At 43.2% G+C, this 27,295-nt stretch overlaps 2 protein-coding genes across 2 annotated transcripts; both read right to left on the bottom strand.

Moving 5' to 3' along the window:
• Window positions 1-277: 277 nt before the first annotated feature.
• Window positions 278-11,922, bottom strand: TBL3 (transducin beta like 3). Its single transcript, XM_075283893.1, has 22 exons — window positions 11,797-11,922; window positions 10,408-10,459; window positions 10,235-10,330; window positions 9,312-9,359; window positions 8,367-8,508; window positions 7,786-7,870; window positions 7,405-7,575; window positions 7,246-7,321; window positions 7,064-7,160; window positions 6,182-6,390; window positions 5,955-6,096; window positions 4,139-4,197; window positions 3,932-4,038; window positions 3,485-3,632; window positions 2,863-3,093; window positions 2,655-2,725; window positions 2,405-2,561; window positions 2,264-2,322; window positions 2,067-2,170; window positions 1,553-1,624; window positions 811-969; window positions 278-721 (listed from the first exon to the last, which is right to left on the bottom strand). The coding sequence occupies exons 1-22, from the start codon at window positions 11,826-11,828 to the stop codon at window positions 561-563; spliced, it is 2,478 nt and encodes an 825-aa protein (XP_075139994.1). The 5' UTR covers window positions 11,829-11,922; the 3' UTR covers window positions 278-560.
• A 6,760-nt stretch (window positions 11,923-18,682) lies between these two features.
• LOC142217709 (NADPH oxidase organizer 1-like) lies at window positions 18,683-25,342 on the bottom strand. Its single transcript, XM_075286060.1, has 8 exons — window positions 25,265-25,342; window positions 24,525-24,605; window positions 22,503-22,578; window positions 22,016-22,193; window positions 20,953-21,152; window positions 20,742-20,855; window positions 19,808-19,925; window positions 18,683-19,298 (listed from the first exon to the last, which is right to left on the bottom strand). The coding sequence occupies exons 1-8, from the start codon at window positions 25,340-25,342 to the stop codon at window positions 18,683-18,685; spliced, it is 1,461 nt and encodes a 486-aa protein (XP_075142161.1).
• Between the last annotated feature and the right edge of the window lie 1,953 nt (window positions 25,343-27,295).

The raw sequence follows: 27,295 nt of genomic DNA, 5'->3' as shown, positions 1-27,295 counted from the left end.
TACAGATGTAGATAAAATCTAGGAGTGGGTTTTTCAGAAAGGAGAAGTATAAGGACGTCTTTTATATTTCTCATTTCTTCTGAAGCCTCTCCTGGCTTTGACTCAAGAATTGCAGCAAAATCTGCAAGAAGAAATAAATGCAGTTTTTGTGCACCATATGGCCTCAGCCCTGCACCATTATGTACTTACTGTTTCCCAGTAATATATTGGCGACCTGTATGGCAGACTGCCCAAGCTGATGAACACAAATATAAAACAAGAGAGTGTGAGAATGTGATAAAATCAGCAACGTCTGTTTTATATACTCTGTATATACCAAAAATACATCCATGCACTCTGTCCGCCATAAACGTTCATGGTAAGTGTCTCTGAGAGTCGGACATCAGCTCCACAAAGATCTTGAGGCTAAACCAATAAAATTGGAGCACCAAAGTGTCCTGGTAACTGGTCCAGAAACCATCAAAGGCCGCGGATATGAACCCTGCAGGTTCCGGGGTTATCAGTTAACCCTATACATGCCGTAAATGGCTGTAGTCTCTGGTGAACGCCAGGTCACGTCTTCAAGCCTTGCCATTCTCTTGCAAAGACTGAGTAAAGCTGGGAATAGGGACGGGCGCACTGTCCTTCTCCATAGGCAGATCGGTCAGTCTCATGTGCTGCCACATGAAGTCCACAAACATGGAAGCCTGCAGTAACTTGCCCATCCTCTGCATGTGGCGCTCTGAAGGAAGAAACGACAACAGGACGTCACAAGAGTGTATAAGAGGCATTCCCTGTGTACGTGTACAGGTATATGGTCTGATTTCTCACCTGTGTAGGGTATGAGCGCCTCAACGTTGCCCCTGATGCCGCTGTACTGGAGCAAGCTCTCTGGATCCTCATTCATCAGCAGGACGTTCAGTACACACTGCGCTTCGTGACAATTGCGTGAGTTGGTATTCCATACACTGCAGTATCTAAGGATGGACTCTGATGGCAAAAATGGACAAAGGTTCACCAAAATAATATATACAAAACAGCCCTAATTAGTATCGTAATGCCCCTGCAGTGCTATAACTTGCAACTTTCTAGTCTTCAGGGGGCCAGAATTAGAACGATATGGGTACTGAGGTTAGGGCTTATTCCGACAAGTACATTTCACATCTGTGTGCACACTGATCCTTTATAGTCAGAGCCAATGGGGCCTATTCACGAAATTTCAGTGCTTATAGCTTAATACATTTACCCAATGCTAGTCATGGTCTGTCAGAAACAGCTCAGAGTCCATATACTTAAAGGGGTTGTCCTGGAATTGGTGTCTCTTGCTACTAGTAACGCAGCTTAGCTCCCATTGACTTCAATAGGAGCTGAGCGTCAGTATAGGCTCCCGGCCACCATACAGCATGAACGCTGCTGGGGAACTTTATCAATCAAAAGGCAAAATACGTGGCCACAGAGAGGACCCATCTATCTATCTATCTATCTATCTATCTATCTATCTATCTATCTATCTATCTATCTATCTATCCATCTCTATCCCTAAAGCGAGGATCCTAGTAACGGACATGTTTACCTTTTTGGTCTTGTCGTAATCTTAGAATATTCTTCTCCAGGTCATCTTTCCCTTGTGGTTCATGCAGGATGGCTGGAAACAGAACACAAAATGGGGTTCAGGCCAAACAAACATTCCCAGTTGTTACTACTGCAGAATCTTACTACCTAAACAACCCGTGCTGCAGTTTCTTAGAAGCGTTTTCCAAGACGTGGGTTATCAATCTGTGATTTGTAGGGGCCCAACACCCAGGGTGCCAACCAACTAACTATTTGAAGAGACCACAGTGCTCATGAGCACCTTGATCTCTTTCACTGTGCCGATGACATCACATGGTACATCAGCAGCTCAGTCCTATTCAAGTGAATGGGGCTAAGCTGCAATACCAAACAGAGTCGTTAAGATATGTACAGCTCTGTGCTGGGTTCCAGATGTCAGACCTTCACCCATCACACATTAGTGACCTACCCCAAGTACAGGTCATCACTATATTACGCCTGGAAACCCCTCTAAAAAGTGTCAGCCTGCTACTAACCTTTAATGACTCGGAGTACAGTATGAGGCTGGTCCAAGGAGATTGCTAGGCCCAGAGCCTTGAGGAACCTCTTCTCATGCAGAAGATTTGATAGTTCTTGATGTCTTAGGGAGTAAAATATACAAAAGATATATGAGGGTCTCAGTCGGAAAAAAACACTAGCATACTGTAAGGAATGAGCAGACTATAACACTCACTGTAAGATTTCATTCTCCTGCTTTGCCTGTTCCTCTGCCATCTCCACCTCGGTGACATCCTATAGAGAAACCAAAACCGAGTGACCACCTGAGATCTCACAGCAAAGAACCATTAAAGCAACCAGCGGATCCCCTCCTCACCTTCCACAGAATAATGCTGGAATCTGCTGATCCAGTAACCACCGCACTGTCCAGTTTGTTGCTATGAAGCCCCCAGACTTTATCCTCGTGACTGTCCAGCGTCTTGATGCACTCATTGGACTTTATGGTCCAAAGTTTCAGCAGGCCATCCGAACCACTGAATGTGAAGAGAACAGCAAGGGGTTAAGTGGGGAAAAGGGAAATACAGACAGGGAGTATCATTATGGGGATGACAGAGGTCAGCAGGTACCTGGTCAGTAGCTGGGTGCCCCGACTCACAAATATAACCTTCAGGACAGAGGCGTCATGACCCTCAAATGTCTGCAAGAGAGGAAATAAGGGATTTGGTAATGCACAGGACAACCATGGAGAACAAACCAGAATTGTAAGAGTGTCGTGGTTATAGTGCACAGTATAGCAGAGCTCTATTATGGTCATGTCTTGAGATATTTCATTACCTTTAAGCAACTGAAGTCCTGAAGACCCCAGAGCTTTAGGGTTCCATCAGCAGATGAAGTGGCTACAACTTGGTCCATAGGCGAGAACTGTACACACCATATACCTCGCTTGTGTCCCCTAAAGACGCCCAGGAGTGACAGGTCAGCTGATGACCAAAGCTTGGCCATTTTGTCCTGGGACCCAGAGACAATCAGCTTGTCGTTGGGAGAAACTGCAACACAGTTAATATCCTGCGGAACGAGAGGTAAGGAATATTATTTACATCTGAAGATCACAAATACATACATGGTATATAATTCTATATGTATCGCTGGTAAGATATACATCTTCCTGTACATAGTGATATGGACCATGCTGGTATAACCTGGGTATATCCTGTATATAATTATATATGTACAGCGGGTATAAGTTATACATCTTGTATATAGTGATCTGGACCATGCTGGTATAACCTGTGTATCTCCTGTATATAATCATATATGTACAGCTGGTATAAGTTATACATCTGCCTGTACATAGTGATATGGATCATGCTGGTATAACCTGGCTATCTCCTGTACATAAATATGATGGACTACTTGTACATTACACACCACACCGTATAGTATCTAGGCCTCTTACCTTATCATGGCCCTTCTCTGTCACACTTGCATATAAACTTTCGAGCCCAGAAGTTTGGTCTTTTGAGGTGCTGAAGATGGAGTCAGGAAGCATCCAGATCTTTAATGTTAAATCTTGGCTGCCGCTCACCACAAAAGAGCCTTTCAATCTGAAAGAAACAGACAAAAAGCTGAAGATGACGCCTGTATCTGTATTGCCATTATATGATCCCCTGACTGCAGTTAGGAAAGGTAAATTCGTAAACTGTCCAACCCTTCAATTCCATATAGATAAGCAGTGCAATGTCTGTCTCTATGCCGCTTATCCCATGTGTATTGAAATAAACATGCTCACTTTGCCACACCGACTGAATGGTAGAAGCAAGCAAAGTGTTCTTATGCCTAGGATCATCTTTTTACATTCTATATGTAAATTGTTAAAGCATTTTTATATGTATCACACACATACCTTGAACATGCTAAGGCTCCGACACCATTGGTGTGACCTCCGCCCATGGCTACACATGCCACCTTTCCAGTGCTTTTATTCATCTTCCATATTCTGACTGTTCGATCCTATAAGAAAAATAACCATGTAAAAAAAAAAAACCCTCCACCTTAGCGAAGTATAAAAGTCAACTATTGGCACGACAAATGTCTGACACAGATTTTATACCTTGGCACAGCTGGCAAACATGAGGCCTTTCTTAAATACATCCAGGGCGAGAACAGTCTCTAAAAGGAGAGAGGAGATTAAAAAAGACAGTTATGGAGTGTACACGGCTCCTATCCAGATGCGTTCTACATAGGAAGTGATGGCTGCAACATCAGACTGCACAAGGTCTATTTGTAGTCTGTAATCAGAGACTGCTCTGCATTTAGTCAATGAATACTCAAACCATTAGGATATTTCTTGTTTAAGGTTATTAATAAAGTACATTTTTTTATATATAATATGAATGAAAGTTGCAAAAGTCTTCATTACCTTAAAGGTAGACTAGCTATATGCTGATATATGAATGCAGCAAGAAATCCCAGCCCCAAGTGTATAATGCTGGGTGTGTTACAATTCATCACATACACTCACCGGCCACTTTATTAGGTACACCATGCTAGTAACGGGTTGGACCCCTTTTGTCTTCAGAACTGCCTCAATTCTTCGTGGCATAGATACAACAAGGTGCTGGAAGCATTCCTCAGAGATTTTGGTCCATATTGACATGATGGCATCACACAGTTGCCGCAGATTTGTCGGCTGCACATCCATGATGCGAATCTCCCGTTCCACCACATCCCAAAGATGCTCCTCTATTGGATTGAGATCTGGTGACTGTGGAGGCCATTGGAGTACAGTGAACTCATTGTCATGTTCAAGAAACCAGTCTGAGATGATTCCAGCTTTATGACATGGCATTGCATTATCCTGCTGAAAGTAGCCATCAGATGTTGGGTACATTGTGGTCATAAAGGGATGGACATGGTCAGCAACAATACTCAGATAGGCTTTGGCGTTGCAACGATGCTCAATTGGTACCAAGGGGCCCAAAGAGTGCCAAGAAAATATTCCCCACACCATGACACCACCACCACCAGCCTGAACCGTTCATACAAGGCAGGATGGATCCATGCTTTCATGTTGTTGACGCCAAATTCTGACCCTACCATCCGAATGTCGCAGCAGAAATCGAGACTCATCAGACCAGGCAACGTTTTTCCAATCTTCAATTGTCCAATTTCGATAAGCTTGTGCAAATTGTAGCCTCAGTTTCCTGTTCTTAGCTGAAAGGAGTGCACCCAGTGTGGTCTTCTGCTGCTGTAGCCCATCTGCCTCAAAGTTCGACGTACTGTGCGTTCAGAGATGCTCTTCTGGCTACCTTGGTTGTAACGGGTGGCTATTTGAGTCACTGTTGCCTTTCTATCAGCTCGAACCAGTCTGGCCATTCTCCTCTGACCTCTGGCATCAACAACGCATTTCCGCCCCCCACAGAACTGCCGCTCACTGGATGTTTTTTCTTTTTCGGACCATTCTCTGTAAACCCTAGAGATGGTTGTGCGTGAAAATCCCAGTAGATCAGCAGTTTCTGAAATACTCAGACCAGCCCTTCTGGCACCAACAACCATGCCATGTTCAAAGGCACTCAAATCACCTTTCTTCCCCATACTGATGCTCGGTTTGAACTGCAGGAGATTGTCTTGACCAAGTCTACATGCCTAAATGCACTGAGTTGCCGCCATGTGATTGGCTGATTAGAAATTAAGTGTTAACGAGCAGTTGGACAGGTGTACCTAATAAAGTGGCCGGTGAGTGTACAACAGGCATTGCAATGCTAGAACACGCCACATTGATAAGTATAGCAGTGCAAACACTGAGCGGCGGTAAATAAGCCAAAACAGCGTACATGGGACAAGTACACATCACTGCCTATGCATAGGTCATAGACAAGTTTTGTATGCATGACCGCTGGCATTACCAGACACAAAACAGAACGTACCTGTATGGCCGTACAGGATCTGACAATTCAACGTCGCCAGCTCAAAGACTTTTAGATGAGAGCTATTTGTGGCAACGACAATATGAGAATCAGAAGGACCAAAGAATTTCACTTCCAGAACCTCGTCATTATATCCTGCAAACTGAGAAGGTGAAGGTTATTAGGAGACAGTGGAGGAGAGGACTATGAGGAACTCGGGAGCTGCAACAGAACCTTATAAGACTCACCTGTTTTTTCATCTCCAGATTGTGGAGATCATATATGATAATGCTGTGCTCTGCGCTCACGGTGACAATCTCCTCTTGATTTGGAAGAAGAAGGCAATGGGTCAGACTGTGCTCATCGGCCTCTTCTTCTGAGGACTTCTGGCTGGTATGAGGCAATTTCTGTGTATATACACACCTGGATGTGGCTGCATCCCATACCTGCAATATACCTGGAGACAAGAAAGTATTAAAGCTATTATACCAGTGTACACATACATGTCCCAGAAACAAGAATTTTACTAGCTCATTGAGTAAATGCATACATAAAATACTCCAGATATTTTATTTCAATGCTGCGCTCACTATTCTGCTGGTGCAGTCACTGTGTACATACATTACATTACTTATCCTGTACTGATCCTAAGTTACATCCTGTATTATACTCCAGAGCTGCACTCACTATTCTGCTGGTACAGTCACTGTGTACATACATTACATTACTTATCCTGTATTATACTCCAGAGCTGCGCTCACTATTCTGCTGGTGCAGTCACTGTGTACATACATTACATTACTTATCCTGTATTATACTCCAGAGCTGCACTCACTATTCTGCTGGTACAGTCACTGTGTACATACATTACATTACTTATCCTGTACGGATCCTCTTTAACGTTGTGTACTTACATAACGACTATTCCAGCAGAATAGTGAGTGCAGCTCTGGAGTATAATACAAAAGGTAACTTTCAAGCTACACTGAATAATATAGGAGAGCTCAGACTGGCGGACCATGATGTATTAACTCACCTTGTCCTAATTTAAGTGCCTATGAAAGGTGTTTTCTAAACCATATGGATGATCTAACTCTATGACCAGCATCAGTAACACTGCATAGTCTCACCTTTACTACCAGCTGTAATGAAGAGAAGAGACTTCGAGCCTTTATCTCTGCCGATCAGATTGGGGGAGTCGGGGAGAAGCAACACAACTTCTACACTCTAAGAAAAAAAAAAAAGGCACGGTTATGTATCCAAAATATCTATGTCCACAACAGCCTCAGCACAGAGTTAGGCGGTCACTCACCTCATACACTGGGACTGTCCTCTTTGCAGTATTGGTCACAAGATCCCAGACAGTGCAGATTTTATCCCGGCCGGAGCTGCAGAGCAGAGGACATAATACTAAATCACAAGTCTATTAATATAACTCAATCCAGATTTTCCCCCATACTAGTCCACTTACCTGATCATGGTGTCTCCATCAGCAGAGAAGCACAAGGAGGTGACAGCGCTGTAGTGAGTCTCCAAGATACTCAGACACTTGCTAGATTTCAGATCCCAGATACGAATCTTATAATCCATGGAGGAGGAGAAGAGCTGCAGGCGGGACATGTCAGGATGAAACTGTACCAGACTAGAAAGGGACAAGAAAGGAGGTGAGAACAGCATGGGACTGAGCGGTGGTACAAGACATGGCCACAGAGTGGCGCTGTGTCTGGAAAAAAAGCAGTCATGTTTTTAAATTTCATGCTACCACTTTAAGAAATGCAGAACCTTACAGGCAATTGGCTACAGAAATGTCCAAAAGTTGCCACTTATGGGAAATCGAATAGTTAAAACTTACTGGACCACGCCAGAGGAGCCCTTCAGGTTATGGGTACAGTACTGCTTGAGCACATCCCAGATCTTGATAGTGCTATCACAACCTCCTATAGGGCAAGAAGCAAAATACAATACATTAATGCATGTACATATGGCTAGATAGCGTCCATAGGTCACCTGCTCAGCACAAAACCAAGTATAACCCTCCACTATGGCGCGATAGGAGATTCATAGAATGATAAAGGTTAGAGATGAGAGAGTACTGTTCAGATCAGCCGATCCTAACAGCACTCTCGCATAGAAATGAATGGACGTAGCCGGCACGCGGGGGGTTAAGCGGCCGGCCGCCGTCAAAGCGGAAGTACCAGGAGCATCCATTCATTTCTATAGAGCGTGCTGTTCGGATCGGCTGATCCGAACAGTACTCGCTCATCTCTAATAAAGGTTACTTCACTTTCTAGATTTATGACGCTCCATTCACTATCGATGGGACTGATCTACATGGCATCTACATGGCCCGGCCCTATATTCTCCGCCAATTTGGCCAGTCCCACAAACTTTGAATGGATAGAAGCGCACATATGCAACGTGCCAGGATCTCACCTGTAGCTAGCAGGGTAGAGGTAGGGTCGAAGGTCATGCTGGAGACTGGCGCCGTGTGGATGGCCTTCCAGGTCCGAGAGCATGTGCCCTCCTGCCACTGCCATTGTTTTAGTAGTAGAGAGCGGCTGCTTGTTACCAGGATCTGCAGGAGAAACAGTTATAAGAAGACTTAAAGGGTATGTTCACTTAGGCAACCATCTTTGATTAAAAAAAATTTCCAGGCTTATTAATGGATGTCCTATCATTAGGATTAAAGCGTTCGTGACAGCACAACGGTCTCTGCCGTACGTTGTATAGTCATTGTGCTTAGAATTGCACCACAGCCCGTTCACTTTAATGGGACTCAGCGGCAAGTAGGCCGTGTGACAAATGAACGTAATGGCACATGGCTTGTGAAGATGAGGCAGTGCTCAGGGAGCGCCACTTGTACTCAAACAGTGGATTAGCAGATGTCACAGGTGTCGGACCCCCGCTGATCTTCAATTGACCGTCTATCCTAAGGATCAGTCATCAATTAATAAGTCGTGGAAAACTCCCATGATCCAATACTTCTCGCATAAAAAGGAAGATTATAGAGTATATAGTCTTGATTAAAAATATCCTACAATATGGAGTCTACAGCTCTTATATAGGCTTATGTGTTACCAAGGCTACAGACTACAAACTATCCCTGTAGAGTCTGATCCTGCAGCCATGTTTCCATTCTGTCCGCTATATCCTGCTGATATCTTGAATGTAAGTAACAAGATATAGGGAGGGCGTAAAGAAGGATAACTGCAGGATTAGAACATAGGTCTATACCTGTATACACAGAAAAGCTAGAGGATTTATTTTTATTTTTTTTACAAATCTATATGCAAAAGGTATTTTATAGTTTTAAATTATAGATGTGTTCAAGCAACAAAGAGGATGAGGTAACTCATCTTCGATAAAAACTGTATTTACCTCATCATCGGGGCTGAGTACAAAACAGGTGATGTCCTCCTGATCATCCTAGAAGAAAGCAAGAAGTGTTTAGGATTCACAGAAGACACACACATATAGTTTAGTTACATGGCACCCCCTAGGGGCTGATATCAGACCAATTCCACCCCCATGGAGCAGGCAGGGGTGCAGTGTATGAACACGATTTGGAATGTCAATGTACAGAAGTTCAAAGGAGTCGTGTGATGTTGTTCAGCTCCCTTAAGAACCTCCAAAGCACCCCCAAAAGTATGAACTATCATAACCTACAGGGGGTTGTGTTTCAGGCCTATAACAAGTACAGCACCATACATTGAATAGTGGCTGTGCTTGGAATTGCAGCTCAGCCCCAATTGTTTAAATAACACTGTGCTCCAAACAGATTGCAGGATAAGTGAACATGTCGCCAATGGTCTGTGAAACTGACATGTCACCCACCTACATACCTCATCTTTGGGTGTCCTTGATATCAGCCCCTCCAATCATATATTGATGCCCTATACCAAGGATAAAGCAGGTTACCTATACACAAGATAGGAATTAAGTATGTGATGGGGGTCTGACAGCCGGGACTCCCAATCAAGCATGACAAGCAAGGTTTTGTGTCCCCTGGATGAAAAGACTAGCAGACTGAGTATGTGCGCTACTACCCCATTCATTTCTATGGGATTCTTGGCGAAAAGCTGAATACAGAGCTCAGCCATCTCAGACAGTCCTATAGTGAGGAAAGGAGCTGCAGCGCAGAATGTTTAAAAGGCCACTCCATTCATACGGAGGACACAACACCCACAACATCTTTTGTTCAGAGATTGTCCCGGCAGTCACAACACTACTGAGCAGACACGTACCCGCTGGATAGATAATAAAGAGGTCGGACCAAGTTTTCACCAACGTAACCTCCTTACCTGTTCTATAGTGCGGGCAATGACTCCGGTGGCGATCTCCAGGACATTCAGCTTATTGCCACATATACATAACAGATTTGTCCCATCCTTATTGATCTGTCAGGAAAAGTAAATTGTCAGATCCAGTAGCATCTAATATCGCAGAGGTAGAAGAATAAAAACCTGATAAGTACCTGAACTTTTCCTCCTTTGTAGAACGGTTCAATTTTTTTCTCCACAGCATAACTAGAAAATACAAAACAATGGGTTATGGTTGATCCACTACGGGTTAAACTCCACTGATGCCCAAGATGGGGGAACTTCATTTACAAGACAAAAACGGATAGGGCAGGCTATCACTATTAGATTGCTGAAAATCATAACCTCAGGACCCATGCCGATCAGCTGTTTAATGAGGTTATGGCCTTCACATTGCTCTGAGCACTGCAGAGACAAAGTGCACCATCCAGTTGCTGCCTGTAAGTCATGGTACCAATGCAAGATTAGGGTGGGCTCACATGTGGCATCAAAAAGCGTCTGCATTTCTTAAATTCTGATTTTGTAGTGGATATGTGCAACAAGTCAGTGGTATACCCACATCCAAATCAGTACTTAAAGGGGTTTTCAAGGATTTTAATACTGATGACCTATTATCTGACCCCTAGGACCCCCACATTCCCCTGTTTGAGACCGAAGAGTTTGGGTGAGCGCTGCGGCCACTTTACTGAACACCAAACAGGGCGCCATAGCGTATAATGGATGCGCTTGGTATAGCAGCCCAAACCCATTCACTTACAACTGAGCTACAAACAGGTCATGTGAGCAATGACTATGACATCACACAAAATGATCGTATCCATCGGCAACCAATCAAAACATCAGAGGTCTAGGAAGGTTACAGAAAATCTATAAAACTCTGCAAAAATGTTTAACTTTTAATTATCTACAAATGTACATCCGGCCATGTTCATGGGAATACCTTCTAAACACTGAGGCCCTACATTGTGGAGACGCAGCTTTTTTTAGGTTCAGATTTTGCTGCGAGTTTTTGAGCCAAAGCCAGGAGCGGATAAGAATGTTCTAGAATGGTCCTTTTGGAACCATTCTTGGCTTTAGCTCAAACACCACAGCAAACTCTGCAACAAAAAGTAAAAAACTTGCATTTCCGCGCTGTGCAGGCGCAGCCTGAGACACTGATTTTGCAGATGTGTCCGTGACGTAACATTACAACACGTGAACCCGTCCTTACTGTGACCACCAGAGAGCGCTAATGGGGGTGGGCAGGTGAGGATCAGGGAGGGAGGTAAATCTGGGGGTCACTATCACACAACTTATTCGGGGTGAGCGGGTGTTTGACATTTACAGGTTACCCAGAAATCACTAAACTTCACAATTAACCCTTTCATTACATAAAATCAGAGGACCCCTTTAAAAGCTGCCTATACATATACAAAAAGTCATCACCATACAGCAGCAAAGCCATGGGACAGCTGGGACTTGTAGTACTTTATATACAATATGAAGCCGTGCTGTAGGGCCCTGTAGACAAACAACTATCTATCCATTCATTCATTCTCTCTTACTTGGTCTTGAACTGTGTAGCGGGGGCCGCCATGTTTCTCTTCTCTGCTGTGGTCCCGCTGATCAGCGCCGTTCAATCGGCATACACGCGAAATACATGTGTTCCGTACAGTACACGGCACTTCCGGCGCCATCATTCTACGTCACAGCATGAACAGGAAGTCCTGCGGACGCCATCTTGGTACACCTACAATTATTAAGTCACCGTAGCCAATAACTACTAAGTGCTTAGAACCAATCCGCTGCGGTCCCGCCCTTTACGATGGCTGTCATTGGTCAGTTAGTGCTGACTGACCAATCACACGACACGAGTATGGGAAAGACCGAATTGACTTCAGTTCCCGCGCTGTGACTGACGCAGTTGTGTCATGGCAGTCCTTTATACGTCTGTTCCGTATTTGGAGCCTATTTTCTTCATGAAATCTTTACAAAACGTAAAAAAAACCCTATAAACTATCATTTTATTTAGGTAGTAGGATTATTGTTAGTCACAAATACATAATTTGTCCAATTTTAATAACTAAATTTTAGGGCACAATTTTTTTTTAGTACTTGACTAAATGTCTCAATTTTGGTACCCCATTAAGACTGCGGCCCAAAAATTTCTGGGTTGCCTCACGTCTCCTTCACAGAATGGTGTCGCGTTGTGACCCCGAGGGCAATCTCTAGTAGTGAAAAGAGCAGTGTTCCATCTTTTCGTGACTAGAAATGGCGGCCGCTGAGGGGTCGCAATGTGACTGTGTTCGTTAACAATTGTGAAGGAATCACAGGGTGACCCCGCAACCCTTGGTCGCAGCCATAGCCTTCATGTATCACTAGGTTCACACTAACATTCGGGTATCCATCCTTTGGGTCCACATGAAGACCTGAAAGGTGGAGACCCTGCCCGCCTGAAAAATGGTTACGTGTGGAAGCCCACGGACCCTGTAGACTATAAGGCTTAGTTCACACTGGGATTCCGCATGACATATTCCAACGCGGCTGCCATGACGGGATGCGACGGCATCCCGCCGCAGCTCTCCGCTCCGGATTAGGCCCAAATCAATCAGCCTAGTCTGGAGGGTGCTGTCGCGAGGCGGACACCATGGCTGAATCAGCCTGAAGAAAGGGCATGTCAATTCTAGCAGTCTACATAGACCTCCATTGTGAGGGGGTGGGTCATGACGTGGATTCAGCGCCATAATCCGCCCCCTCTTGCCCCTAATAGGGTCTGCCCGGTTCCCACCATTTTTATACTGAAACCTTCCTGAAGGACTTTTCTGCCCGCCGATTGACGGAGTTTCTAACATTAGCATTGTCACGGGATGGTTAGAGTCCATACTATAGGCCATGTGTAATATATATTTCATGTGGAATGTATTCTCTAACCTATTATATACATCAATGTGTAGTTGGCTGATTAGGGTCTAGTGTGTTAGCACATTGTATGCAAATACCTCTAATTAGTGAGGACCAGTGAGGACAATGGGTGGAGATAATCTGATCAGTGTCTCCAAGAAGATGTTGGATGGTGCATTGTCCATAGTAGACAGGGAGTCTGCTCTCCTTGGTATAGGTGAGGGGGGAAGGATCTGTGACTCAGCCCTTCCCCCCCACAGATATAGGTGTAACAGTCTTAGTATATAGTTGTAGCTGGAGTTAGTATGTGTTAGCCGGCCTGTGCACAGCTCTGCAGAGAGCCAGGACTTAGTTACAGGACCAAGGAACCAAAGTTATCATTGGATTGTGACTTCTGTGGACTTATTGTTATTACGGTTGATGTGACCACCGCCGGCTACTAACTTTGTGGATTACAATAAATTGCTGTTGTCTCCCGACCTCTTGCGTCCGTGTTGATTCAAAAGACCATCCGGAGGAAGACGTATACCTTTGCTCCGTTACAACTGGTGGCAGCGGTGGGATCAACAGCGGACAGCGAGATGGACTACAGCAGCCCAGCGATTAATGGAGCCACAACCTCAGAATACAGGAACTGGACTATGGCAAGTCTACAAGTAAGGGCCCGGGAACTAAACCTGAGTTATCAGGGAAGAACGAAAGAGCAACTGATCGAGGCACTGGAGGAGATGACCCTGCAAAGCGACCATGAGGAGGGCTGCCCCCAGGAGACAGTAGAGATACGGGAGTGGCAGGTACAGACCCAAAAGAGCAGATGGGTTGTTTTGTATGAGGAGGAATTGGCAGTGCTGGGGCTAGGAGCAACTGCAGAGCAAAGGAGTAGAGCATTACAGAGGGCTCAGGAAACGGAGAAGGAGGAACAGAGAATGGCGCATGAAAAGGAAAGAATGGCGCATGAAATGCGAATGGCTGAGATAACTACGCGGAATTATAATCAAACGTCGACCCCCAGCCCAACAGTGAGAGAACCACCATATGTCTCCCATAAACACTTCAAGACCTTTGATGAAGCGGCTGGGGATGTTGATGGATATTTTCAGGACTTCGAACACCAGTGCCACCTGATGGAAGTCCCAGAGAAGGATTGGGTCCGGTATCTGGTGGGGCACCTACGAGATGGGGCTGCGGAAGCTCTCAGAGCCATGGACCCTAGTGATCAGCGGGACTATGAGGCCATTAAAAGAGCGGTGCAGAAGTATTATGCAGTCACTCCAGAGACCTACCGAGTTCAATTCCGCTCTTTGTCTTACAATGGGGGAAGCTCCTTCCACATGTTCGCCCACAAGTTGAAGCAAGCATGCAAGCGCTGGCTAGAAGGAGAGGAGGCTGTCACAGTCGATAAGATCCTCCAAGTCATACTTAAGGAACAGTTCTTTTCCCAGTGCCCCGCTGAGATCCGTGAGTGGGTGCTGGAACGGAACCCAGCCACAGTGGAGCAAGCTGCTTCCCTTGCAGATGAGGGCCTGACCATCAAGCCGCAGTGGAAGAGGTTGTTTGCAGAGGAGCGGAAAACTACCACAGTCCGCCAGACACCCTTCATCCAGCCACCCACCTTTCGTGCCCGGCCTCAGGATTACAATTCCCCCTCTACCCCTGCCCCAGCCCATCGGCCTCCAGCTATGAACAACCCTGTCCCTAGACAGCGACCTACTGGAAGAATGCTAGAGCGCAGATGTTTTGGGTGCGGGCGGCCTGGACATTTGCAAGCTAGTTGCCCTGTTAACATGGGGGTACGGGCCACCGTGGCATCCCGGCCTATTCACTACCTGGGAACCACCCCTAGGACTGAAAGTTTGGCCCCATTTCCAGATGACTCCATGAATGACCCATCTGTTCCACCTCCAGGGGTCTATGGGATTCAGCCTTCCGCCACACATCCCGCAAACCTTCAGCGGAAGCACTTGCAGGAGGTCCTACTGGATGGCCGAACAGTTGTTGGATTCCGGGACTCGGGAGCTTTCCTAACGGTAGCGGACCCCCGAGTGGTTCGACCCGAGGCCCTAGAGGAGGGCCCTGGCCTTTCTATCGAGTTGGCAGGAGGTACTCGGAAACGTATTCCTAAAGCTACCGTGGAACTCGACTATGGTTATGGACCAAAACGATGCACAATTGGTGTGATGAGCGGGCTGCCAGCCGATGTTCTGTTAGGCAACGATGTTGGAAATCTACAGTGCCACTTTGTGGGAGCAGTGACCCGAAGCCAAGCTCAGAGAGACGCCGACATGGATCCACCGGATTTTCTGCCAGATGCCAGCCCTTCAACTCTACAACTTTACCATTCAGTACCGCCGAGGGAACCAACACCAGAACGCAGATGGGTTATCCCGGCAGGAGGACATATGAGCTATAGAGACTGATGTGCATTCCCCAATTTACCTGTGTAGGCCAATTGTGTCATGCACATGTTTTGAGAGGGGGAGGGGTTGTCACGGGATGGTTAGAGTCCATACTATAGGCCATGTGTAATATATATTTCATGTGGAATGTATTCTCTAACCTGTTATATACATCAATGTGTAGTTGGCTGATTAGGGTCTAGTGTGTTAGCACATTGTATGCAAATACCTCTAACTAGTGAGGACAATGGGTGGAGATAATCTGATCAGTGTCTCCAAAGAAGATGTTGGATGGTGCATTGTCCATAGTAGACAGGGAGTCTGCTCTCCTTGGTATAGGTGAGGGGGGAAGGATCTGTGACTCAGCCCTTCCCCCCCACAGATATAGGTGTAACAGTCTTAGTATATAGTTGTAGCTGGAGTTAGTATGTGTTAGCCGGCCTGTGCACAGCTCTGCAGAGAGCCAGGACTTAGTTACAGGACCAAAGAACCAAAGTTATCATTGGATTGTGACTTCTGTGGACTTATTGTTATTACGGTTGATGTGACCACCGCCGGCTACTAACTTTGTGGATTACAATAAATTGCTGTTGTCTCCCGACCTCTTGCGTCCGTGTTGATTCAAAAGACCATCCGGAGGAAGACGTATACCTTTGCTCCGTTACAAGCATTATACTTGCCAGCTTACAGCCTCAACCTATAGAAGAAAATGGAGCAAGCTTGTAATTACATCAAATGGCCACTATGAAACGGATGGCGTTCCAGAGAAGGCTTTGGAGTCGTCAGGCCACTGATTCCTGCTCCGACCTCTTTATAAATGGCTGACAACCATGGTCAGACATAAGGGGTATAGAACCTCTAATTCATTAAATCCCTATAAAGGAAAATATGCTACAAACTACATCTAAATCATTATACAATATCAATAACTGAATAATATAATGAATTATTTTATTTTGAAGTCAGAGTTGGCAACTTTTTTCTGATTCCGACCCCGCACAAAATTGGCCCAGACTTTGACTCCACAGTCCTAGTGCAAAGCAAACAGTGAAGAGGTCATGACATGGCTCCTACAAACAGCTGATCTGCAGGGCTTCTGGGTGTCTGACCCCAAGTCCTTTTGAGTTCATCAATAAAAAAAGATCTGGACAACCCCTTTAAGAGGCTCTAATGTCAGGTAGTACCTTGCGCCAGAACTGATGTGTTTGCTAGCCATGGACCAGCATAGAGTTCAGCTATAACCAATGCCAGATTTATTTTAAGAATTATTGTAACTCTAATGGGCCGAGGCATCCACAACCAGTTTTGATCCTGCTCCACCCACTGTCTTAAAGATTAGTAACTGAGGCAGAAAAACAACAATGTAGAGCAATTCAGTTCAGTGCACCAAAGAACTTGAACGCTGGTATGCTGGTGTAAATATTTTAGTAAATTCCTCGCATTGTTTTATACATTTCTTCCTTCTTTGGGTGTGTCAATTCAAAGTAAAGGGACTGGTAGGGGTCTCTGGGGGCAATGGTTTCTATAGAAAACTATTTTTGGTGTTACTGCAAGTGACAGAAGTCACTCAGTTTGGAAACCTCTCCCATCAGTGGCAGATCTCTGTGTATTAAAGAGATTTTCCAGGCTAAAAATATTGATAATTTATCCTAAGGATTGGTTATTGACATTAGGTTAGGTACAACACCTGGTGCTGCCATTGATCAGAAAAGGAGAAGAAGCGAACAGCTCCGTTCTCTGTGTGGTGGTCAGACCAGGTACTGCAGATCACCTCCAATTCATTTCAATGGGACCTAAGCTACCCATACTGATAATACATTAATATGAAAGTTTCCAGAGTTTTTATTTGAAATTGTATTTATTTCTCATTGATACAATGTAACATTATCATATTCCGACTGTCAGACAACGAGTCTCATTAAATGAGATATATGTATAATATGATTATGCTCAATACAAGTTTACACATCTGGCATCTAAATCATCATCAATGCAATTATATAGAAAAAGCAGCATAGCCTAGACCAACTTTTGGATCAGGCTATGAATTTCTTTTCTTAAATGGGGAAATACCAGGCAGGAATTTCTGGAAAAGACTATATTATTTTCATCCCGGACAAACCCCCAAGTTCTACAGTATTTATGATAAAAGTTTATCGTGTCTTCTTTTCCACACATATTTCTGCATTGGTAATATATATATTTTTATATTTTATTTTTATTTATTTTTTTCGGGACCAACTAGTGGATCAGTCTCTGAATTTATTTCCTTAAAAGGGCATTCCAGTATTTTTTTTTAATCCCATAGACAGGCTTCAAATAACAAACACTATATATCCATTTGTCCATTTGGCTAGGGATCCAGTGAAGAAACTTTGTTCAGATCCCTGGACTTTACTTTCTTCCTGCACCTGAGCACAAAAGCCAATCACCAGGGCATCAGTGTTCAGCCACTGATTTGCTAAGGTGCTTCTGTGTGGGTCAAAGAGCAGGAAGACCAGAGTCCAGACTGTTTTGTGGATTCCTGGCCAAATGGACAGTATTGAGTGTTTGAGATTTTTAGCCACCTTATGAGGTAAAAAAAAAAGAAAAGAAACACTGGAACATGCCTTTAAGTTGCATAATACTCAAAAAAATTGTATATCAATGAATGGGGACGAGTTGCAATACCAGAGAACTGTTACCATTTCTGGAAAAAAAGGACTTTTTTTTTCTCATCCCAGACGAGCCCCCAAGTTCCACAGTTTTTATTATAAAAGTTTTAACCAATTTATTATATTCGATTGAATACTACTCACTCATCTCTACTAGTAACTACTGTCTAATTTCTTTGCAGTGCCTCCGCAGGGCAAATGAGGTATTACATGATTCATATTAAAATAAATTCAATTAACCAACTTTTTAACATTTTTCTGTAGGCTATAATATATTTTACGTGAAAGTTTTATATATATATATATATATATATATATATATATATATATATATATAGCTATAGATATATATAGATATATATATATATATATATATATATCATGTCGAAGCAACAATTTTTTCTAAATACAGATCGACAAATGACATGAATATTAAATATTGAATGTTAAAAAAAATATAGATATATTTCAAAGTGTCCAGATAAACAATATTGGAGTCTTTAGCCGTACATGAGAGCTCCTTCCTTTTTCTTCAAGGCATTCTTTGTTGTGGATGTACACTTGTGTAAAATCTCATGCTGTCTGGGTCGTTGAGGAACCTGGGGTGTAATGCCAGAGACAGGTTGGGAGGTAGAGGACCCACTAGCCTCTGTAGAAATATTTGGACTGCTTGCTATGCCTAGTCCATCTATACTTATCTTCCTTGGTTTTGGAATGGGAGGGTCTTGTATGGCTACTTGAGGTGGTTTTCTGATGGCTTGTAGCCTAGAAACCATAGGTTTCTTCTCTGCTCCAGAGCTAGGAGCCGCCACCCTTGCCGGTGATTCAATAGGAGAGTGCTGGAATCCATATTGTGTATTCTGTGGAAAACCACTTATTGATCGGGATTTTCGTCGGTCAAGATTATTGTTAGAGGTTCTTTCTATATTGAGGGCTGAGTGATTGTCATCTTTTTTCCAGGATTCTTCTGGCCTGCTCAGATCCAAGGTGCTGGAGGCTTTGAAGAGATTTACCATAGAGGAGAAGTTTCCTTGGTTCAACATAGCTTCAAGCTGGTGACAATTTTGGTAGGGTTTTAAGTATATTGCAGGGACGTATCCAGTTTTTCCATTATACCTGTTGATAAAGATGACACTTTAGTCCATGATACTGTAGTAAAGTCTTTTGATCACATGACTCCTGCGATCTGTTCAAACCTATGGAGAAACCTCGTAACTAGAGATGAGTGAGTAGAATTCGATGAAATACCTCGCCGCCATAGGAATGCGTGTAAGCGGCCGAACACCAAGGGGTTAAGCGCATCGAATATTCGAAGCGCTTAACCCCTTGGTGTTCAGCCGCTTACACGCGTTCCTATGGCGCTGAGGTATTCAACTGAATACTACTCGCTCATCTCTACTAGTAACTACTGTCTAATTTCTCTGCAGTGCCTCCGCAGGGCAAATGAGGTATTACGTGATTCATATTAAAATAAATTCTTTGTCCCTGTAATCCGTAAAGTGCCAGGTCCTCCAGAGAGAGATACTTGTCTTATATCCCTATAGGTCTTTATTAAACCTAGATTATAATGATATAGAATATACCCTGAATTGATTAATTTACAGAATAAATTCACTTCCTCTTACGTGATCAGCCACCATCCATAGTTTGATTTTTCCTTGACTTCTACCAGGACCCCTTTGGAGAAGGACAATTCATCCTGGCTCATGGCTTCATAAGAGGTTGTTGTATAGTAACGGAGTCCTGGATAAAAACAATGGAGCACATGATATTTGTATGGTATAAGTAATAATGCTTCATGATATTTCAAGTTAAAAACCATTTATAATTTTTGCTTGCAGAACCATATCTGATATCTGCTCTGTGAACTGTGTCCTAAGCAACATGGAGTACAGGATATGCCGTAAATGTCCGTGGGTGTCACCCCTGAGGCCCAAACTTATGTTATGTCACCATAAGGGGTTGTCCAGGGAGATTTTTTTTTAGGTTCGATGCTCTGGGGTTTTTAGATGCTGGATGGAGGAGTTCCAGGCTGGTTTTGACACGATTGGAACCACCACCCGGCCTTTGGGTTGCGTCACCTCCTCCCTCCTCTTTCCCTTTTCTCCACTAGTTACCTGTGCTTTGGGGATTGGCTTTACTCCAGTTAACCAGTCCCAATATAATACAGGTAACCTTCTGTGAACAAGTTCGAGTAGGGAAGAGGGTGGTTGCTGGTTCCAATAATGTGACCTGGGATGGGAAATAGCCCAGAATACGAAGGTCCCGCTGGCCAGTGAAGGTGAAACTTTTTAAAATGCTGAGACCATACTTTGCAGAACAATTGTGTTTTTTGTTGCAGATTTTGCTATGTGTTCTTTTTTTGAGCCAAATCCAAAAGTAGCTTCAGAAGGAATGGGGAATATAAAAAATGGCAGCAAAAAATTAAGCTTTTCTACAACCTGTTGACTCAGACTAATAGAAGAAATGGTAGTACAATATTTTAGTGTGCAAAAAAAGTACAGAAATCAGACGGTGGGATACATTTGTCTATAATACACCAACAAGTACACCGCTTACCTTCATCCTCTGATTCTGTTCCCGAATCCGTGTCTTCTGTCTCCTCTGCAGTCTTGAGGAAAGGGGCTGGAAACCAGGCGACACGTTTCTCTTCATTCTCCACCAGCCACCAACCTAACATGTGAGAAGTGTTACTACACCTTCATACAAACATGGCGTCCTTCCCATAAGCCTCTGCATGTACTGGTGTAAGTATTAGGTAACCTCTCACCTGAGTTTTCTTTGATCAGCACCCCCAGCTGCTCATTGCACTTGATTTTGAAGGGTCGGTTCTTGGTGTCCTTGGTCTCGTAGTCTTCAATGCACACATACATCTGGGATACAATAGGTTCGGAGGCTGGCGGTTGTGGTAGTTGTCTTGGCTGTTCTCTCTTTTGCAACTCTCTCGTTTCAGATGGCATTATCACTATGCTGTACATGGAGAAACACATTGGGGGAATTTACTAAAACTGGTGTTTCTTCCTCAATTCCTTCCTTGGTGTAAGATTCACTTTGATTATTAAGAGATGCCAGTGTCTTTATAAGTCGAACGCAAAACGTAAGGTCCCATGTGCCAGAAATGAAATCTATGCCAGTTTGCTGGTGTGAATTAAAGTAAATTTGTTGGGCCAAGGCTTCATGGGCCTACTTTGGTCTTTATAATCTCTACCCGCTTTTCTTTAAAGTTGCGTGCAGTGCAGAAAGATGGATGTGGTGCATATTTGCCATAAAAAAAGGTGTGCCAAATATATACCATAACTATTACCATCTGTGCCAATTTTCTGGCAAAGGGTTGAATAATAAATTTCTCTATTGGGTTTTATTGACATAGAACGGTTGCATTGTCTGTCTTCTCACTTCATGATGTCATGATGCTTGTATTACAGCATCATGACATCAGGGCACCCCATGTGACCACTGAGGCCCAATCACAGTCCTGAGCAGTTGGGGCCAGAAGGGGACCCAAAGAGAACATGGGCACCATGAGGGAGCCGAGGAAGGTGAGAGAAGGGGGTATCAGTGTTTATTTTGTTTTTCGCAACTCCCCTTGGACTCAGTTTATGATACTTTGGGTCTCAAGATACCCCATAGTATAGTAAAGGAACCTACGAATAGTCTGCAAAGTGAATCTTGTAAGGTGCGCTTATCTCTACATGATATCTGTCTGGATTTATATGGGAACATTTTTGAGGATAGTGATTTGAATCCACACAGGGTCTCCATCATTGACCCCAACCTAAACCAGAATAGGCTCTGTCGTCTGAATTCTGGCTTTGAAATGGTAGCAGACTGACCTGTTTTCGGGGAAGGTTGCATTGAGGTCACTATTGGTTGGTGTAAAAAATGTCATCACTACATCGCTCTGTGAGATCTTGTTGTCGGTTTTCAGCAGCTCCTGAGAAAAGCTCTCCAGTAATCGCAGCCTCTCTATAAAGCGACTGCTGCTCCTGTTTTTCCTGAAAATCGGCACATCTGTAAGGAGGGGGAGGAAATGGGACAGGTGAGTCAGAGGAGCGGCTGTAACGGGAAGGTCCCTACTTATACAGGATCGTGATAGGTAATTATATGGCCATGTGACAGAGCTGAAACTGGAGCCATCAGAAATAGTAATTAATAGTCATTAGGTAAAATGAAAATACACGATACAGGGAGGTTCTTGGCAAAACCTGGTGCCGTAATTAAACCCCCAGTTTGATATTTGCTATGGGACCTCCTCTTTTCTACGTACACCATTGCATGGAACCCTAAACACATTTGTCAATGCATATAACGGAGCCATACCTCTTAATTTGGGGATCATGTTTTCTGATTTTCGAAATAACCCCGATTCCAAAGGGAATTTTCTTCTTAACTCTCTCTATGAACAAAGAATCAAATAAGTATTAATTGGATTGTTTTCTCTCCTGAATGGTAAGCCAAATTTATCCAAATGGCGATTTGTATGTGCCAAAATATTGTACAAATGTTAATTTCAATTGGACAAATTTGAAAGGGGTGATCCGCTTTCTAATATTGATGGTTTATCCTTAGGATAGATCATAAATATTAGATCTGTGATGTCTCAATACCCAGGACTCCCACTGATCGGCCAGCGGCTCATACCATGTTCAATTGTTTTGGCACAGTTTTTGACACAAATTTGGCATATCTTGTGTCATATATTTCCCCCATTGTGTATTATATTATATTATCACAATTATTCAATATATTATTGGCATTCATCAAATCCAGTTAAAGGAGAACGGTTGTACAGAGAAACTAATCGGCTTTTATTTTCCTACGGCCTTTGTTTGCTATGGGCATCTGCAGTACGTTTCCTACAATTCTCCATTAATCGAACTGATCATAGATAAAATAAAATCTAATAAATGAGAGAACCTATAGGAAAATAAAATCTGAACTCTGATTGGATGTTATGGAAAGGAAGACAAAATATAGGGTACTCTATCTATTAATCTATCTCCTATCTATCTATCTATCTATCTATCTATCTATCTATCCTCTATCTACAGTATCTATCTATCTATCTATCTATCTATCTATCTATCTATCTATCTATCTCCTATCTATCTATCTATCTATCTATCTATCTATCTATCTATCTATCTATCTCCTATCTATCTATCCCATGTCTATCTATCTATCTATCTATCCCCTATCTATCTATCTATCTATCTATCTCCTATCTATCTATCTATCTATCTATCTATCTATCTATCTAAGAAATACTTCTTCCGACCCAATTTAAGTAAAGCCAAAAAAACACCCCCACAGGCAGCAGCAATGCTTCAAAATTGTGGCTTGCCCATAATAAATTTGGTACCGTCTTGGCCACAACAATTTTCTTCCGTGATTGAAAATTTGTTATGGGAAGAATATGCAAATCTGTCTTCCATGATGTAATTAGGAAGTCAGGTGCCTCCATGTTGCAAACCAATAGAGGGCGCTCACTGGAATGTGCAAGCCTGTCTTCCCTGATGTAATTAGGAAGACAGGATCTCAGTGAAAATAGCCCAATAAAGGCTGCTCTCTAACATAAAGGCTCTCTTTTAACACCACGTTCAATTTTCCAAGAGGCCTTTGTTTTGCATTGATGCTGGGATTATTACCAGGTATAGTCTCTCAATCGAGGACGGCCGTTTCGATGTTCTTGCATCTCGTCAGCTCGATGTAGAGAAGACTAACCTGGTAGAGGTGAGAGTCTTAGACAGGGTAAGGGGGGTATGTTAAAGGGAGCAGCCTTTATTGGGCTATTTTCAATGAGATCCTGTCTTCCTAATTACATCAGGGAAGACAGGCTTGCACATTTCAGTGAGCGCCCTCTATTGGTTTGCAACACTGAGGCACCTGACTTCCTAATTACATCATGGAAGACAGATTTGCATGTTCTTCCCATAGTCTCTTGCAAAGTGGAGTGCTAAAGGCTTAATAAGTCTCCACACACCTATATGGTGGTCTCTCCCCAAGGAGTGACGATATCCTCCTTACCCTGAAAATTTGTTCCAATTTCCATGTCAAAAATTACACAACTGTTTTCACAATACATATGTGATTGACTTGTTAATGATGTTTTTCACTAAAATGGAGCACAGACCACACGATAAGATAAGTGTGGTGCAATCATGCCGCCTCCCCTACAGTCCTCACCGAAATACAAACGTATTCATTGCCCAACAGTATCATTAGTTCCTATGTAAACATAGCTGCCATGATAATAGCAAAACATACACCTCAGCGATAGACTTCAGGAACTTTTACAAGAAACTATTTTTTTTTCCAAAAATATTCTTTATCATTACTTACTTGCATCTTTTTGAAATCTTCAAACGTCCTGTAGATGACAATGTCATTGTGGTCGGACCACAGAATTGAAAATATATTGATCTGCCAAGAAAAATATCAAAAATTCATTCTTTTTAAGCACAAACCTTTTGGTTCATAATGAAGTATACGGTATATCCCTGTAGGATACGGAGGAAGAGGCTGCATACAAAGCGGAGAACCTCTTTAAACAGAATTATAGTGAATTTCTTCATCGGTTATAATTACACAACCCTATATGGACAAGAAAGCGACATTCATCAAGGAGATGGCAAAAGTAATTTTGGCAAGCCCTTGTCCTAGGTCCTTAAACTGGAACCTAACCCTAAATACCCCAAGCAGATAAATCCCTGGATCTATTACTATAACTAGCACCATTAGCAAAATGATCCACCCTTTCTCCTTAATAGGAAAGTCTTTGATTCCTCCTAAATCATCCTTGTAGTGTATGTCCACTCGAGTCTGCCTCCCGTTGAAAAACATGGATGCTTTTGGGCAAAAACAGTGCCACACCTGTCCACAGGTTCTATGTGGTATCGCGCTTCTCTATTCACGTGTAGGAAAGTGCTCAGCTATTTACGTAACTTCCATACAAGTCAATGGAGAGACACACACATACAAGACCCCTCAGTTGGAGCCTTGTTCTCGGGATGGTGGTCTGCTACTTATGACATACCCCATGCAGATGGAAATACATAGAATATATAGTTGTGGTACACTACCTTGCGTTTCCCACTCTGAAGAACACCAACAGCTTTGGCTTCCAATGGATGGCGCCCAACCATAGTCTGCTCAGGCATCTTGCAAACAATCCTATGCTGTGTGTATAGACAATGACTGACACCCTATATAACCTTACCTATTAGTAAGGACTCCACCAATCACAAGTCAGTAGCTAAAAATAGAAACTCCTCGCCCTGGAGGAAGTGAAGGAATGAGCTTGCAGGCAGCCGGGTAATTCCTTTTCTTCATCGTGTAATTTCCTCAAGAGAAAAAAACAAAATCAGTCATCAATGTCATAAGTGATATCATAGGATGGAAATGTCTTATGTAGCCCAATGATGCTCAATAGCAGCCCTCATGCTACGCGCTAAGCATCTTATCTCCTTCATGACCAAACCTGTTTGGGTCTTAATGACGCACAAGATGTTTTTGCTTTTTCTTTTCCATAGAAATTGTATATAGACAGGTGGTACATGTCAAATATTGTGCAATTTATGCTATTTTTAAGTGGTGTTCTATAAATAAAATAATAGGAAAATGTATTTCTTTATGTTATTATGATTCTGTGGATATCTAAGGGAAGGTGTTTTTTTTTCATTGTATGTGTTTTGTAATTTTTTTTACATTTTTGTTGCTCTTTCACCACCACCAACATGTTCAACTCCTTTAGGGGGCATTCACACTTGCACCGCTGTCTGCGAAAATTGCAGGAAAAACAGGTTAGGGATGGCTTGCCGGAGGTCAGTTTAAAAACCGCGGTGTCCGTATGCAGCCTATCTGCTGTGAAACCTCTTTTTTTTTTTTGCACAGACACAAAGTCCTGCACGGCGGGCGGACAGCGGCGCAAGTGTGAATGCCCTCTTAATATGGAACTTCTCTGCTGATCCTGGCACGGTTGGAATTTTTTTCTCTCGCCCCCCGCCGTTCCTGAGCACTCAGTGCTGTTAGATTCGGTGCCTGATATGATGTTTAGTCTCTGTACTGTTAGGGTGCATTCACACGGAGTATATGCTTACTGATTCTGAACATGTAGGGGGCAGTGTCAGACAGGAGCAGACAAGGGATGTGATTCTTAGTTCTGACACTGACGCTGCTCTGATTGAAGCTCTGACTTACGCCCGCTGCCTGACATCGCCCTCCTGACATACAGACCTTAGTACATCAGGTACCAAAACGATCTGCACTTGTTGCTCGGGAATGGTGGGGGCTAGAGAGAACATTACAACTGTATCAGAATCAGTAGAGCCAAACCTATTAACAGAGCTAAGAAGTGGTGGGGGTGGTGAGAAGTTCTCTTTAAATGCTATTTTCTTAAGATTTACAAAAATCTAGTCACATACAACCAAAAAACACTCTAAACCCAACCCAAATACAATACTTCAATAATAACACATGCTATATAGGATAAAAACAATAATTTTTCAATAATCATGAAAACAAAAAGAAAAAAAAATTGAGACCACTGGAGGTTTTAAACACCGTCTTGTGTGAGGCTTCCTAAAAGAGATTGACCTCCTGGTGACCCAGAAGAGGGGGCAATTCTTCTAGGCCAAGCAACATGCATCAGCCTCCGCCAGGCTCTACTGTATGTCATTTCATGTGGGCATGCTATGTGTTGGTCATGAAAACAGGGCTTGGTCAGCACATTGCGGGGGGAGGGAAGGGGGTATGTTCTTATCCAAAAATTATCTTTTACATAACAAGTAGTGTGACCTAACAGCAGGCTACAGAAAGCCCAGTCCCGAGTCACATTCAAGCAGATTACAAGGGTCCCTGCAAAAGACTCCCTATAATCACTTTCTTGTCATGAGATCTTCTAACAAAAAAATGATTGTTTAAGTGGACAATTCCTTTAAAGTAGGGTTGTAGCTATAGGGGATGCAGAGGTAGCAATTGCTTCCAAGTCCTGGAGATTGGTGGGGCCACATTAAACTTTATGCTAGATTCTCACAAGCGTCGGTGTTTCCATTCTTCTGATTCTTCAAAAGACCAGAAGAAAAGAAAAACTGATGTGTTCCATGATGGATACA

The sequence above is a fragment of the Leptodactylus fuscus genome, chromosome 8 (genome assembly GCF_031893055.1).
Source record: "Leptodactylus fuscus isolate aLepFus1 chromosome 8, aLepFus1.hap2, whole genome shotgun sequence".
NCBI classification, from domain to species: Eukaryota; Metazoa; Chordata; class Amphibia; order Anura; family Leptodactylidae; genus Leptodactylus; species Leptodactylus fuscus.
Note: the sequence above shows the minus strand (reverse complement) of the source record. Positions and strands in the feature narration are given on the sequence as shown.

Bases quoted from the DNA above. Each gene is read 5' to 3' on its own strand.
- LOC142217709 (XM_075286060.1), bottom strand. From the start codon at position 25,342: ATGCCTGAGCAGACTATGGTTGGGCGCCATCCATTGGAAGCCAAAGCT. The intron at 24,606-25,264 runs GTAGTGTACCAC...TTTTCTTGGCAG, and splicing joins TTCAGAGTGGGAAACGCAAG to ATCAATATATTTTCAATTCT. The intron at 21,153-22,015 runs GTCAGTCTGCTA...CTCCATGTACAG, and splicing joins GCAACCTTCCCCGAAAACAG to CATAGTGATAATGCCATCTG.
- TBL3 (XM_075283893.1), bottom strand. From the start codon at position 11,828: ATGGCGGCCCCCGCTACACAGTTCAAGACCAA. The intron at 2,562-2,654 runs GTACCTGCTGAC...CTTCACATTCAG, and splicing joins GGCACCCAGCTACTGACCAG to TGGTTCGGATGGCCTGCTGA. The intron at 1,625-2,066 runs GTTAGTAGCAGG...TTCTGTTTCCAG, and splicing joins TGTACTCCGAGTCATTAAAG to CCATCCTGCATGAACCACAA.